Below are 15,448 nucleotides of genomic sequence, written 5' to 3' on the forward strand. Positions count from 1 at the left end.
CACACACAAACCATGAACTAGTAAACACCAACTACCAGTTTGTTAGTTCTGACTGTGTGTTCATAGCCTCTGTTCTCTCCCCAGGTGCCCCAGCCACTCCCACCCCCTGCAGCCTGGCGTCTGCAGCCTCCTCTGTCCCCTCTGGGGGGGCAGAGCTCGCCCGGCCCCACCCCTCCACTGTTGCCACGGTACTAACAGAGACTAAGTGACGCCAGGTCCCGCGGGGGACCAGCTGGGAGGCTACGGCGCTGTGAGAGAGAGAGGGGCGAAAACCGCACCCTCCCCTTCCTTACCGCCCCTACTACCCCCACCCAGCCTGCCCCCCGCCCTGCCCCTCCCCCACGCTGCATCTGGGAGGACTGGGAGAGCAGAGAACTCTAAACCCATTGCACCAATCACAACACGCCATACTCACCTTGGACACGCCCATTGTGTCGACTCTGTGGAACCACACCCACTCCAAGAGCATTATTAATTGGTTTACCTTTTGAGTGTTTGTTTCTGTCCGAGACCATGATGAGTGAAGTGGGTGTGTTTTCAGAAGCTGCCGTCGGATTGGGCGTTGTCTACGTCAGTCAAACTCAATTTCCCTCTAGTCTTTCCCACATCTTCTAGATGGTCCTACTTGTGAGTTTTTAAATTCTGTTTATTTTTCTTGAATTCATCCTCTTGGTTAACAGTTACCAACTGGATTATTTTTCATTTGTATTTTCTTGCGCTTTTTTTCCCATGTTTATGTTCGCGCCCGTGTTTAAGACGTGCTTTAAAAGTACCATGAGACTGTTGAGTGATGTTTCATGAGTAAGCGCTTTATCTATTTGCAAGTTCGAGGTTTGGATGCGGTTTCAGACGTAGATAATGTGTGTACAGCTACCAAGTTAGACTCTTCATCGACGTGAATTTTATCAGACAGAGAATAGAGATTGTAAACAGTTTTAAAATACCCAAAATGGGGTCAGAGCATTGTACAACTTATTTGTTAAGGGAGACATGCACTATGTTTAATTATTGTCTTGCTTTATAAGACTTTTATAACGACCACCCTATATGGGACGCATATACAGTATATTATGAAACACACTGCAGGTTTAGGATCGAGTTGGAGAGTGCTAGACAGGGATGCCCCCTGTTAAAGTTTTAACCATCACATGTTAGTTACCTGTGGGGTTTCCCATCCTAAAGATCAGGGGCTACAGGTGGGAAACCAGGCACTTCCAAATGGGCCTCAGAAAAAGCCCATATGAAAAAGAGCAGCCATCTCTGTAGTGTAGTGTAAGCATGGGAAACCCTGACCTAGTGTATCAGTTTCCCAGGATCCAAGACGGTGGAGCTGTTGTCTCTACCCCCATCCCTTTTACAAAGCCATGACCTCACCACAAGAGCCATCATCATGATGACATCATCAACCGGCACCCAGTACACAAGTTCTCAGGGATTTGGACTGGGCGCCGTGGTGACCCTTGTTGCTGTAGAAAACGGTCGCGAGCATAGATTTGTCTACACAGTTAGATGCAAGTCCAACGATCCCTTTATGTCATTGTAATGTCTAGCCAAAGCACTGTTGAAACAGAGAATATGTGGACACACTGATTATACCTGATTTAAACACCGATGGTTAGCTATGAGCTAGACCTTTAACCCTGGCCGATCCCCACTGGGAAATGGATTGTTTTGAAACGAAGGGCTGAACTCTGAAAATCTGGAGAAAGATGACAAGATGTTTTCTATTTTTCTCCCCCTTGCCTTCTCCTTTCCTCTCTGTCCCACCCCTCCCTCCCTCCCTCTTTTTCTTTCTAGTTTCTTTAAGACCAGTTCACTGTATTCTGTAGAAGTTTCACCCAACACTGGGACTGTTACGCTCACGACACCAGGGTCCCCTAACCAGACTATGGCCAGACACAGCCCTGCATATAGCCTGCAAATAGCCTACATATAGAGGTCAAAGTGCAGTATTATTACCTGGCTTCGTGGTGCTGGGTCAACCATCATTAAGTGTGATGTCATCGACTGGATTATTTTAGGGTGTGGGTGGGCTTTACTTTAGGGCTCCGTTTTTGTTTATTTATTTATTTTTATCGAGGCAAGCATGTATTGTTTTCTGATATGAATGAATATATTTGTTGGAAACGTCTTGTGAATATGAATGCTAATTTGTAAGATAACCTATGCGAATGTTGTGCAGTGCGGGCGTGTGTTTGTGTGGGGGGGGGGGGGTTGATTTGTATTCCCTTTGGAATGTTTAATGTGTTTAAATTAGCTACAGCCCCCACACCTCTCCATCCCGCACCATACTGAGCTTTGATACCACGATATTCAGAGCATACCGTACTGAACACTCAGTAACTGCCATCTACGGAGTTACCATGGAGATGACGCCATCAGTATTCTAAACAATATCCGACTAAAGAAAATACAAATAAAAACATTTTAAATTTAAAAGCAAACTCAGGCTTTAGTTTGCAATGTGTATAAATGTTGAAGCTTTGACTGATACGACATCCACTGTTATGGAGCTGTGCTGTTTTTACACATGTATCTGCCTAAGTCATCAGTCGTCCACTTTACCCCCTTGCTCACTGACACTACGGCAACAGGCGTCCCAACACACCTAAACACATGCCCATGATCAACTGTCATGAGAGAAAAAAATCCCACAATGCATCACAACGCTTTTTTTCTAAAGATTAAATGCGAAGCATGTTGAAAGTGCTTAAAGAAATCCAACTCCACAAGTGTTTGCATTAACTTTTATATACCATTGTATGATGTGTGTATCTGTATCTAAAGAAGAAGATCAATGTGTCCATAGAGAGAAGAGTATTGTTGGGAACCACTGCATCTCCCTGTGGGTCCCTGTGGGGTCCAGAGCCCGGGGAATGGGCCATATTTACTCTGCATGTGACCAAAATAAACCTCCATCTTGTGTGGCGGTCTCTCACTAACGACTCCTGGTAGATGTTCCCCTTAACCACAGATCTAGGATCAGAAAACTCTCCCTCAATCTAAAGCTCAACCATTAGATACTAACTTAACCATAGATCTCGGCTCAGAATATCCTCCCTCAATCTGAACCCTAACCAATAGATACTAACAACCATAGATCTAGGATCAGCACATCCTCCTTCGATCTGAACCTAAACCATTAGGGGGAAGAGAAAATATCTGACCTTGTATCAGTGGTAAGGGGCAACTTTCTTCCTACTTCGTTAAGCAGACACCACCTTCCATTTTGTGTGGCAGAGTGAGTTGCCCTGCCACTCTTACTGTGCTGTGATGACCTTCTGTTATGGGGCTTGTATATCCAATGCCTTCGACAATCATGTGCACATATCAGTTACCATGACGACGACAGAGGCCAGAATGACTGATTTTAGTTTTTTTCTCTCCTGAAATAAACCCTGAACGATCATAATGCAACCGTCTCCCTGTGTCTGTGTGTGCAGGGATTACTACACTTTAAGCCATTCAAAGTTTGTTTTTGCACTTAGATTGATTTCCACTTCTAATTGGCTTGTTTGTTGACCCCTGACCTTTTTGCCTTGACGACCAGAGAAAGATTAGAGAGGAGTCGTGTCCCTCCATAACCCTTCCATACACACAACCCCTGACTTCAGACACACACCACAGATGCTCAACAGACAGACATTTGACAGACGTCGAGCAGATGTAGGGGCGGATGTTGCGCCAACGTTTCACAGATGTTACTCTCACAGACCCACGTCAGACCCACGTCAGTTTACAATTGGCTCATTCATCCCCCTCCTCTCCCCTGTAACTATTCCCCAGGTCGTTGCTGCAAATGAGAACGTGTTCTCAGTCAACTTACCTGGTAAAATAACGGTAAATAAAATAAAATAAATAAAAGGTCCAGCTAGGACCCTGGGTCTGAGTGAATGAAGACACATTGATCTACATGCTCACAAAACAATTGCCTCAGGCATCAACATTGTGTTTTCCCAATACACTTTATTTCTAATTGTATAGCAAATGACTGTTGATTCACTAATATAGTTAGAACTAGCCACTTATAGCCAAGTGTGATTGGACTTAATTGGTGAAAGTGGTCTGAGATTGCCCTGTAGTTCTTCTGGAACTGGGGCCAATTCAAACTGCAGCCACATTAAGCACCCCTCATACTCACTCCTAGCACGTCAGCCTCTCTCCTCTCTCACAGTTATTGACCTTTGAACCCGTACAATGGATCTGGACTCTGAGTCGTGTGCAAATTCCACCCCATTCTTCTTGTTTACATTGTCCCTCCCCCCCCCCCCCCCCCCTCTCTCTGCATCTGTCTTTTTGCTCTCCTGGTCAGAGGAATGCACAGCGAAGCTCAGGGAGATCATTCTCTCATAGACGTTAACAAACTCAAAGCAACACACACACTTAGACACACGCACAATATGACATTCTCAGAGCGAGTTGAGCCACTCAGTGCGAGCAAGTGTGGGTGGGGGGGGGGGGCTGCTGTTGTTGGACGAGAGGTCATGGTGCGTGTGGGTGGGGGGGCTGCTGTTGTTGGACGAGAGGTCATGGTGCGTGTGGGTGGGTGGGGGGGGGGGGGGCTGCTGTTGTTGGACGAGAGGTCATGGTGCGTGTGGGTGGGGGGGGCTGCTGTTGTTGGACGAGAGGTCATGGTGCGTGTGGGTGGGGGGGGGGGGGCTGCTGTTGTTGGACGAGAGGTCATGGTGCGTGTGGGTGGGGGGGGCTGCTGTTGTTGGACGAGAGGTCATGGTGCGTGTGGGTGGGGGGGGGGGGGCTGCTGTTGTTGGACGAGAGGTCATGGTGTGTGTGGGTGGGGGGGGGGCTGCTGTTGTTGGACGAGAGGTCATGGTGCGTGTGGGTGGTGCGGGGGGATAGTTGAGAGGTTTTGCGTTCCCTGATCTTTTTGCCTTTTAAAGTGTTTCCCTCTCTCCTCTGTGCCCAGATACACAGCCCCCTCATCCCTCCCACTCTCTCCTATTTAGGCTCCATAGTTGGCCTACAATCGATGGGATATACTGAAACGGCAGCCAGAACAATCTTTCTCTCCTTCCTCGTTCTCCTCCTTTTCCTACTCCCATCATCACGTCTTCCTTGTCTTGCTTTTTCCCCTCCTCATCCTTTTCCTCAATCTTCTCTGTCCCTTTCCTCATCTCTAGCTTCTAGAGAATGGCAGGCAGCGAGTCCATCTGATTAACTGTAGATGGATCTGAGCTGGTATGTAGGTAACGATCTGTGAAACGTATTACTCTCTGTTTATCAATTTCGCTCGGTCACTCTCTCCTCTCCATATTCTCTATCTCTGTGTCAGATGTATTGGTGATTTTCTCAGGGCCAATCCAGAGACTGATAGAGCGTCTCCCTCTCTCCTGCCCAGAAAAGCACACAAGCACATTCCGTTCTGCTCTGTGTCCCTAGCATAGACGGACAGACTATAGAAGAGTGGAGGGTGTGTGTGTGTGTGTGTGTGTGTGTTCCCTACAGTTGCAGGTATTTGTTTTCCTGTGCTCGTAGACCCAGATGAAGATTGAGGCTGTAGGGGTCTTTGTGATGAGGTTCAAGTCTTAGGACACGAACTCCAGCAAAAGGGGAAGAGCAGTGAAGACTGTGTGTGTGTCTGTGGGGGTGGCACATCTGGCTTTATCCCGCAGTGCCTGGAGGAGAGAGGGAAACCCATTAAGAGCCCGTAACAGCAACCCACAACTCTCTCTCTCTTTCTCATCCTCCACTCTTTTCTTTACCTCTCTCTCTTGTCTACCAAGAATGGAATTTCAGTTGGTGTGTTCAGTTTGTTTGGCCTAAAAACAACAGATTGTGTAATCTGGAAATAAAACACCCACAGCGTTAGTAATCATGATTAGAGTTTATATGCAGCTTCAGTAATACATTCATATATAATAATCCCAATGCCTCATGGTCATTCTCTTTGGTGTTGACACTAGGACAGCAACAGACAACACATGGAACAAATGCCCACAGACCCACCTGCCAGAAAGTAACCTCACTTTCTTCATTCACTCTAGTCATTCACTCATAATATACTCTAAATTAAATCATTTCATCTGTCTATCCATCAGCTGTATGACAGTGCTGTGTATTAATAGGAGCCATACACTATCTCTCTCCCTCTCATTCTCTCGAGTCATTCACTAATACAAATTCCCTCTGCTATTCGAGGGCTACTGGATGCCCTCTCTATGTAATGTGTGTAGGAACTACAGTATATATGGCTGAATATGTCACTAAATGAGTATTGTGTGTGTGCCTGTGAACAACAGGAATTAGAGAGACTGCCCAGCAGTCTTTAACAACATCCAGTCCAGAGACTAAAGCGGTGTGTGTGGCGTGCGGTGTAACACAGCCTCCTGGTATCTGTTGGGCGTAGCCTCCTGTGTGATAGTATTGAGGTGGTGCCCAGCCCGTCTCTCCGCTGACCTCAGCCTCTCCTCCAGCCCTTGCCTCTCCTGCTCCGCCCGGCGCTGGCTCTTCCTGGCGTTCCGGAGGGAGCGCTTCACCTTCCGGACGCGCTCCTTCAGCTGCCTGTTCCTCCTCTCCAGCTGGCCCAGGCGCTCCTGCTGCTTCCTGCTCTTCTCCTCCTCCTCGAACAGAGCCCCCTGCACCGAGGAGCACAGGAGCTGGAGGAGGAGGGAGGGAGGAAGAGAAAGAGGTGAAGGAGAGCGAGAGAGAGAGAAATTAAATCAACATTGGATAGGAATATCTATTAGCAGAAGTGTCATTCACCTAATCATTTTAATGGGGTGCACTAACTGGTGAACTTTTTCATGTACAACTCGATGATACTTGTGTCCCGCCATTTTCAAAGGGCATGACACTCAATTTGTGAGATCAGTGTCTGAATATTTATTTGAGCATAGTGCAACAGGGAAGTTGACTTGAGGGTCTTCTGTAAACATGGGACAGAATACAGCATGCCAGTAAGTATGTTGTCGGTTGGCATCAGGAGGAGAGCGTGAGAGCCCCAGTAACATCATCTTCCCATCAATGTGTGTTCCTTTTGTTCGTTTAACTCCACCGCCTTAGTTACTTCTCCTTGGCTGGTGCTTTTCTTCTCCTGAGGGTTTCTGACAGAGCTGACGCTCTGTGTGTGTGTGTGCACGCGTGTGCGTGTTACATGCTCAGGGTTGATGAACACAGGGGTTGTGTGAGAGACCACAGGGAGTAGGGGCCCTGACTCTTTAAGGGCTCTAAGACCCACTTATCATGAGTTTGGGTGGAAGAAGCCCTGAGGTACAGTACTGTAGCTAGTCCAGCTAGTCCCGCCCCGTCCAGTGAGTCAAGGTGCAATGTAGCCTCTGTCGAATATAGTACCCCATCATCTCTCCCAGAGTTATGACGGTTCTGAGGGGCCACAATTTTCCAGCTCATTGGAGGGGGCGAGACCTCTCTGTGGGGTTTCCCCTCCTAATGCTACGTTAGGCTTCAGGTCGGCATTGCGGAGGGCCCCGGGCCCCTAATATATCCCCAGAGGGTTGTGTTGACATGTGTTTTTGTCCAATGACTAGCTCTCAAAACATTCTGCCCTAACAAGCATTCCATCTCCCTTTAAACAAAAGTGGTATCTGGGAGGAAAAACATGATAGTTCAAATAATTTAGCTCTATACTGTAACTCCTAAAGTCCAGTCCTGACTGTTAAATGTGCGGACAGTGTGCACTCCAAAACATGTTGGGTTGTTTGGATAACCCAACTGTTGGGTTGCAGGTATTGGGTCACTTAGTTTTTTTTAAAGAGCAAGGTTGGGTTGTTGATGTTGGGTTATTGAGATATGACCCACCGGGTCAGATCAGAACACTGGAGGCGTGGCTTAGTAGCGGCGTAGCTTTCAGGAAGTTGTTTTTGCCCACCTGTGAGGGTAAATGTAATTCCAGTTCATCTGTTGTATTGTCATCACATGTTAAGGTTGAATACTGACACTTTTGTAGCTTTAATTACGCTTACACAAGTGTGAGTTATATATTTGGATAGTTACCACTGTTACAATATGTAAATAATAATGTTTAATTGTATATTAGAATGTAATGTGCATAAATATTCAAGAAACATTGAAATGTGCAGTGTACAAACTTAACCTGATGAACTGTAATGACATTTACTCACGGGTGGCCAAAAAATAACCTTGAAAGACACACCCCTAATAGGCCACACCTCCTGAAATTAACCTATGATTTACGTTTTAAGAAATTACCCAGCTGCTGGGTCAACCCAGCATAAAACTAAATAAAAACCCAACTGATGGTTAAATTAACCCATGTTTGGGTAATCCAAACAACCCAACATGTTGGGATATTCACACCACCCAACTGGCTGGGTAAAGATAACCCAGCATATGTTCAATATTTACCCAGCGCTGGGTTACCAAATAACCCAAATTGATAGTTTACCTCAGAAAAACTAAACCACCCAATCAAAGTTCCCTCACATGTTTTGGGGCACTGAGCAAATTTTAGGTTTCGGAAACTTGAACGTTGTGAGAATTTTGTGCAACTTTCCGCCGCGCATCTACAGTGAACATTGAGGATATACCCTTACAGTTTTAAACAGTAGCCAACTAAACCAATGGAGCCAATCGCATAACATTTTCACACGGAAATAGCTTTTGATTTCTATGATATAGCCTACAGTATCCCAATATGTGGTGTTCAATGCAGGCCTACATTCAATTAAAAAACGTTTTTACATTATGAAGGGCTTGACATGAATTAATTATTTTTTACTTGGTCTCTAACTCAAAATTCAAAAAGGCACTCGCACATCTGAACTATCTTTGTTGCAGGTGCATGGTAACAGTTGAATAACATGAGAAAAAAGAAGAAACCCGCACACCGCTCTTGCTGGTATCACTGCTCGTTATTAAGCTTTATATATCGGACTCAGGGCATTCGTCAGAGCTTTGTGAGTGTTTTAAATGTACACCCTTATGTAGACATAGCTCCATCCACATCCGTTCAATGCATCGAATGGGGTTGGAGTCGAGGGAAAATCAACATGTTACCAAATATAACAATGTGCATTTCATAAGTATTCGAATAAAGTGTGTACATAAAACGTATTAAACACGTCTGTAAAACTACAATGAGGACATTAATGAGGACAAGTAAATGTTCATGTTTATTTTCCCTCGACTTTGACGAAGGACTTCAGGTCGATACGTAAAGCTTAATAAAGAGCAGTGATACTAGCAAGAGAAATGTGCGTTTTTTTTCTTTCTCTACTTGGTCTGTAACACCATGGGCTAAATATGTGGCTGTAAATTGCATTGTGTGCTACAAGAAACGTCTTTACAAAATAAAAGGCATTATTATTGCCATACAGAGAATTAGACAGTCGGCTAACCCTTTGCATATTGGCTTATTAGTATAGTCAAGCCTGTGTCAAAATGCAACACTGCCCCTTTAATTAAGACATGCTTTTCAAAGACAGTTTGAAATGTAGCCTACGCGTTTTGTGCTCTTGTAGGAAGCAGAACCTCCCAATTGCTCACCTATACTTTTCTATAACTGGGCTAATAACTCGCTAACTAGCAAAGAATATCAACAAATGTGAACACCGCGGCTCTGATCTGAACTGATCGCTCATGGGCTACCCCTGCCAGTGGAATTCTACTCCGTTGCGCTCTGGCTCTGCCTACAAGAAGATAAGACTCAATCTTGCAAAGTTAGATTTGTTTTGGTTTGTTGCATTGAAAATGGGCTGATATAATGTTGATTCGATCACAGAAAAAAACGTTGATCTATATAGTGCACACTAATGGGGTGATCCCAGGGAAGTTCAATCACTTGCTTTTCTGTGCAGCCTGGCATTTCTTCTGTGTGGCAGTCCTGGAGGAGGTGCGCGGCCACGCACACGGCAGTTTAAATGGGACATTGCACCCAATCCAGGGACCTGGTAGTCTGCCTGAAACCAAACTCAGTGTCTTTCTGACTTCCGAGTCTGGAAAGCCTGTTTTGATGTTGTCGGCAAGACTTGTCGATAATGAAGGGGGCTGTGTTTTTTGACTCATTGGTTCTCCTACTCAAACACCAACAGGGACAGCGCAGCCCCTTCCAATACAACTGTTGGATTTTCAAATCTAAACAACAGGTCTCAACCCCCCAGGGGAAAAAACAATCCAAGCTCAACATTTTTTTGTGCTAATATTGCACCAACAAACGGACTCCTGTCCAGACCAGTGTGTCACGTCTCTCCCTCGCTGTGTACCACATTAGTCGCGGGCTAGGGACCTGGTACTTTGGGACATTATCCAAAGCTAACTCCCAACCATCCATCCATCTATCTATCTATACCCAGCACCACCTGTCAAAACATCCGGGTGTTACCTGCCTGCTGTGGAGGATCATCTGTGTAAACACCACTTAGAGAAAGAGGCACACAGAAAGACACGTACACCGAGAAACACACAAACCATTACCACACACAGCAGTCTACCCTCTGACCTGAACTGAGGTCCTCCTTCTTACAAACTCTGAGCAGCTGTAAAACCTTAATCTAAACACCGTCTGTGTGTATGAGTAATCCGACTGTGTGTGTGTTTGTGTGTGTGACTGAATGTGCAACAAGATCCCACTGTTTTACCAATTTGACTTCAGATTTTGACATTTGTTCCCATTTCTCCTAACATAACATTTATGTATCCAAACGTCCTTAACGGTGGTTAAATTTGGGATAGGGTTACAGGTACAACAGAAACAATGACAGTTAAATGAAGCATTCATTCCAAATGGTTAGATTAAGGTTGGCACTGGGATTGAACACACGACCCTTGGAGCCAGAGCTCGCAGTTTACGCCCGTCCACAACGCCTGAGCAAATCACAAGCATACTTGATGGTAACGTTGCCCCTAGTGGAAGGTTTTTAAGCCCTTTCCTGGCTACCTGGACGGACGTCAAATTTCGCCTTGGATCTTGGTTGGTATGTATGCATGCAGGTCTGCTCGAGTTACAGTGTGGCAGCCATAGTATGGAGCATACACTGTCCTTCTGTTTGGCAGAGTACACACTGTGAATACTCCACTGAGTGCATGTTGGGGGGAAGGGGGTCTAATTTGAGATTCCATGCCCTAAGGAAGAAGGCTAGGGTGCATTAGATGACAAAGTATTTACCCTTGCTGTGACTGAATTCAACTAAATTAAACATTAAAAGGGGTTAGAAAGGGAGGGATATTGCATTATTATTACTACAGTTCTGGACATCAGGTAGGACTGACTGAGCTGACTCACAGGACACACTGACTGTTATGAAGATGCTTAGAGGTGATCCTGCATGTAGGCTGGAGAAGCATTGCGGGATGGGGCATTTGTTCATATGAGAGACCCAGATCTGTCTCCCATCTCCCTATAACTCCAGTCTCTTTATCTCTCCCTCCCTCTCTTTCCTCTCTCCCCGATATGTCTATCTTTTCCTCCCTCCTTCTCTCTTTCTCTCTCTCTTACCGGTCTCTATTTATCTCTCATTTATCCACCCCTGCAGGCTTTTCTCCATAATAAAAGGAGAGGAAGTCTTAAGAGAGAACGCTGAGAGAAGGAATTCTGAGGACAAAGTCTCCATGGATTCGTTTTGGCGCTCCGGAACCGCTCGAGTGCATAAGGGGTTTAATCGAGTGCTAATTGGGGGTTTGGGTGTAAGTGGAGGCGCTCTCCTCTTACCTTCCCATCCAGCTTTCCAGCCTGCATGAGATGTCCATCTGGAACCTCGGCGTTCCCACAGGAAAACTACAGAGCAGACAGCGCTAGACTCATCATGCTAGCCTCTCCCAGCCAATCCCTAACTAACCACCTCCATCTGTCCAACACATCACTGAAGAGAGCCTCAGTCACATGTTAACCTCACACCTGTGTGTGTGTGTGTGTGTGTGTGTCTGTGTGTCTGTGTGTCTGTGTGCAGTGATGCAGTGGTAATAAAATAGGTGGGTAAAACTCTGATCGTCGGTCGTCGTGAAAAAAGTAACACTCCTTATACGTTCACTGCATTTTCCAGCAAAAAGTGGGTAAACTGCATTCAGTTGCATTTACCCTCCACTGCGTGTGGGTGTGTGTAAGCTGTGGTTCCATTGATCGGTAGTAGTATCATTTTTAAGCCTGTTTTCCTCCTATTAACTTTGTCTATATTTCCATAGTGTAAACTCTGACAACACACACATCTGCTCCTCCACATGGACACACCCCCCTCCTAAGGTTGCGACCCTGCATGTCAGTACCTGGGCTCACGCCACGCAGTGTCTTTAACCCCTAACCTCTCAACCCGTTAACCCATCAGAAACCCGACACCCTGCGTGTCACAAGTCTTCGGTCAACGTATTACAGGCTCACTGGGATAGAGACAAGAACATTTAACATTTACATTTAAGTCATTTAGCAGACGCTCTTATCCAGAGCGACTTACAAATTGGTGCATTCACCTTATGATATCCAGTGGAACAACCACTTTACAATAGTGCATCTAACTCTTTTAAGGGGGGGGGGGTTAGAAGGATTACTTTATCCTATCCTAGGTATTCCTTAAAGAGGTGGGGTTTCAGGTGTCTCCGGAAGGTGGTGATTGACTCCGCTGACCTGGCGTCGTGAGGGAGTTTGTTCCACCATTGGGGTGCCAGAGCAGCGAACAGTTTTGACTGGGCTGAGCGGGAAAGAGGAAGAGGAGAAGACCTGACCACTGTACCTCTGAGGTTTCACATGACATCATCCCTCCACTCCAGTCTCCCTGAGACCCCGTTCCATTTCAGTGTCTGCAGGTCTGAAAACAATGGGTACGTAGGTGTAATCCATATACATGGTCAGGCGAAGCTTCTAGCATGTTGCTAACACCTATCCAGTCCTTTCAAGGCTACAGATCTGTGAACACCCGAAGGGGTATGACTATGAGCATGTGACCAGGTTAGCGACAGTCTTTGGTCCAGTGAACCTTGGGAATGGCTGAGTGTGTGTCTGTATTGTCTTGACCTCAGTAGACATCAATATCATGCCTAGGGAATCAGAGGAGACAGGAGGTCACATGACTTAATCAATGACTGCTTTGATCTCAGAGTCAGGTTAAAGTCTAGTTAAGCAGCGTGACCTAGACACACACAAACACACGGTTAGCTGGGTGGGCAGTCTGTGTGTTGGTGCGGTCTCTGTGTCTGATTTTTAAATTGTGTCTCTATAGCTAAGGAGACACGTCAATACATCTCACACAACAGAGTACTGTCTGAGGATGATGGTGGCTCAGAGGTGAATGTCTGACTGTGTGTGTCTGTGTGTTACTCTGTGAAGGTCAGTGAGATGATTGCTGCAGATGTACACACATCCGGAGAGAGGGGAGCTACATGTGAGCACCTGCTGTATCCAGGGGCAACAAGGTTTTAAAGCATAGAGTTTAATATGGCTTGCCTTAGTTACAACCCTACTCTGCTACACATCTGTGTGTGTGTGTTTGTGTGTACGGTAGGTGTGTGCCAGCGTGCATGCATGTGTGTGCACGTGTGGATGTCTGTTGACGTTTTACAAGCAGGTAGAACTTATATTTCCAGCTGTTCAGACCCAGAGGACCCTACCCTGCCTTCTCATTTCTCTCTTCCTGCCCCTTTCTCTTGTTATCTCTATTCATCTCCCTTCTTTATCTCTCTCTGCATCTCTCTTTCGCCCACTCCATTCATCTACCCTTTTCCCTATTTTTCTCCCTTTCTCTCTCTTTCTCCCTCTCAAACCCATATTCCCCTCCATCTACCTTTCTCTCCCTACCCCTCCCTCTCTTTGTCTCCCCCCCATTATGTGTTGCGTGGCCTACCCTGCTGTCCTCCTGGGGGTCCCACTCTGGGGAGAAGGTCTGGAGGGGTTGTCCGTGGGAGCAGTTGGAGAACTGGAACAGGCTGGAGAACGTACGGCGGTTCTCTACGGTGTCTGGGAAGATGGCGTCCTGGAAGTTGACCCCGTGGGGCAGGATGTTGTAGTTCTCATCCATCCTGTAGGAGGTAAACCAACAAACACTGTGAGTGACTGAGTGCATGCTTCCTATAGGGTCAAAACGTGACCCCTAAAGGGGCTCAAGTCTGTATTATATCACCCAGTGCATCGAGAAAGGACAGGATAGAGGAGCTAAATATTGTAGGCCTATATGCTGTAAAGTCTATGTCATGTTTTTGTGTGTGGTTATGATGCATCACAGTCTTTTAAATGTATTTGTGATTCTGTGCGATGTACACAGGTTCCCGGTCACCGGGTCATCCTGACTCACCGGGTCATCCTGACTCACCGGAGGAAGAAGATATAGGAGTAGTTCTCCATCACGGTGTGAGACTGGCATGACAGGTACCCCAGCCCTGTCAGGTTGAGGCGCGAGCCCGCCGGCACCTCCAGCATGCTGCCCCACGCCTGGTCGCACATGAGCTCCACCTCTGCGGAGTAGAGCAACCCTTCCTCTGCGCCCTCATAACCATACAGAGAGTTGTAGATGCCCTCTGCCCCGCCATACTCCTCCCGGTGAATTGCCAGCACCTTGGCATACACAATGATCTCCGCCAGTTCCGCACGGCAGCTCTCACTCAGTGGACGCCACTCGGTGGGCAGTTGGCACCCGTACGCAACGCTCACCATGTAGCCAAGAGTGAGAAGCAAGGGGGCAAAGGTTGTCATGTCTGGTGTGCACATAATTCCTGTCTTTCACCTTTGGGTACTCCTGTTATTCGTTTCTCCTCTCTGGCACAAATCCGATTTTAAAGAAATAAGTAAATAAATCCAACTTTTTTTTTTTTTTTTTTACAATAAAAGTTCCTTTATATCCAGTGATAGGGGCATATAATAACGGCACTGTGATCGTACAGTTGAATTATAGTCCTTTAAATTTAACTGGTTCCAGTTAAAAGTTGGATGAAAACTATTTGACAGATCACACACAGAGAGAAACAGACCTGCTCCCGGCGTTTAATCTGAGTCCATTTGAGCATTGGAGTCCGTTTGTCATTCCGTTAAAGACAGAGATCTTCAAGTATATCCAGACAGATAATCCAATGTTATGACCCAGTGTTTAAGTGCGCATTTTTTGAGCCCGATGCAGCGCAAGTCCAGTCCCATTCAAAGACATTCCAGAAGGCTCCTCAAAGCACCTTCATTCTCAAAGATCTCTCCGACCAATGACACTGCACCAAAGTTTACACAGCCAATCATTGAACCGCCCCTGTTTTACTACAAAAACGTTTTAATGGGTTTATTCCAGAAATATTTTAAACGGTTTGGAGGAATGCAGGCATGCGCGCTGGTGTGCGTAACGCTCTCATTCTGTTACTTTTGTTGTTGTTGCTTGTTTATTATTTTTGACACGTCAAGCATTGTGTGCTTTCTTAGGCAAATCAAATGAATGTAGTCTTGTCTATGTTGTGCATTAAATTCTTTGTCAATGAACAGTAGGCATGCTTGCTTGTCCAAATATGTGTAAGCATTTATTAGACCGATATGTGATTGTTAATAAATAGCCAATGA

General features: G+C 46.1%; 2 protein-coding genes across 2 annotated transcripts in view; one reads left to right on the forward strand and one right to left on the reverse strand.

Annotated features, from left to right (window-relative positions):
• The window catches only part of LOC139534076 (calcium/calmodulin-dependent protein kinase type 1D-like), a 62,036-nt gene extending 58,619 nt beyond the window's left edge, over positions 1-3,417 (forward strand). Inside the window, exon 11 of the mRNA XM_071332776.1 lies at positions 85-3,417. Within this exon, the coding sequence (XP_071188877.1) occupies positions 85-209 (125 nt within the window). The 3' untranslated portion in view covers positions 210-3,417. The remainder of the gene's footprint in view (positions 1-84) is intronic.
• Positions 3,418-5,827: 2,410 nt separating this feature from the next.
• LOC139534044 (coiled-coil domain-containing protein 3-like) lies at positions 5,828-15,237 on the reverse strand. The gene is made up of 3 exons (XM_071332698.1): positions 14,226-15,237; positions 13,761-13,935; positions 5,828-6,614 (listed from the first exon to the last, which is right to left on the reverse strand). Exons 1-3 carry the CDS (start codon positions 14,618-14,620, stop codon positions 6,306-6,308), a joined length of 879 nt encoding a protein of 292 aa, XP_071188799.1. The 5' UTR covers positions 14,621-15,237; the 3' UTR covers positions 5,828-6,305.
• Between the last annotated feature and the right edge of the window lie 211 nt (positions 15,238-15,448).

The sequence above is a fragment of the Salvelinus alpinus genome, chromosome 11 (genome assembly GCF_045679555.1).
Source record: "Salvelinus alpinus chromosome 11, SLU_Salpinus.1, whole genome shotgun sequence".
In the NCBI taxonomy this organism is placed as follows: domain Eukaryota; kingdom Metazoa; phylum Chordata; class Actinopteri; order Salmoniformes; family Salmonidae; genus Salvelinus; species Salvelinus alpinus.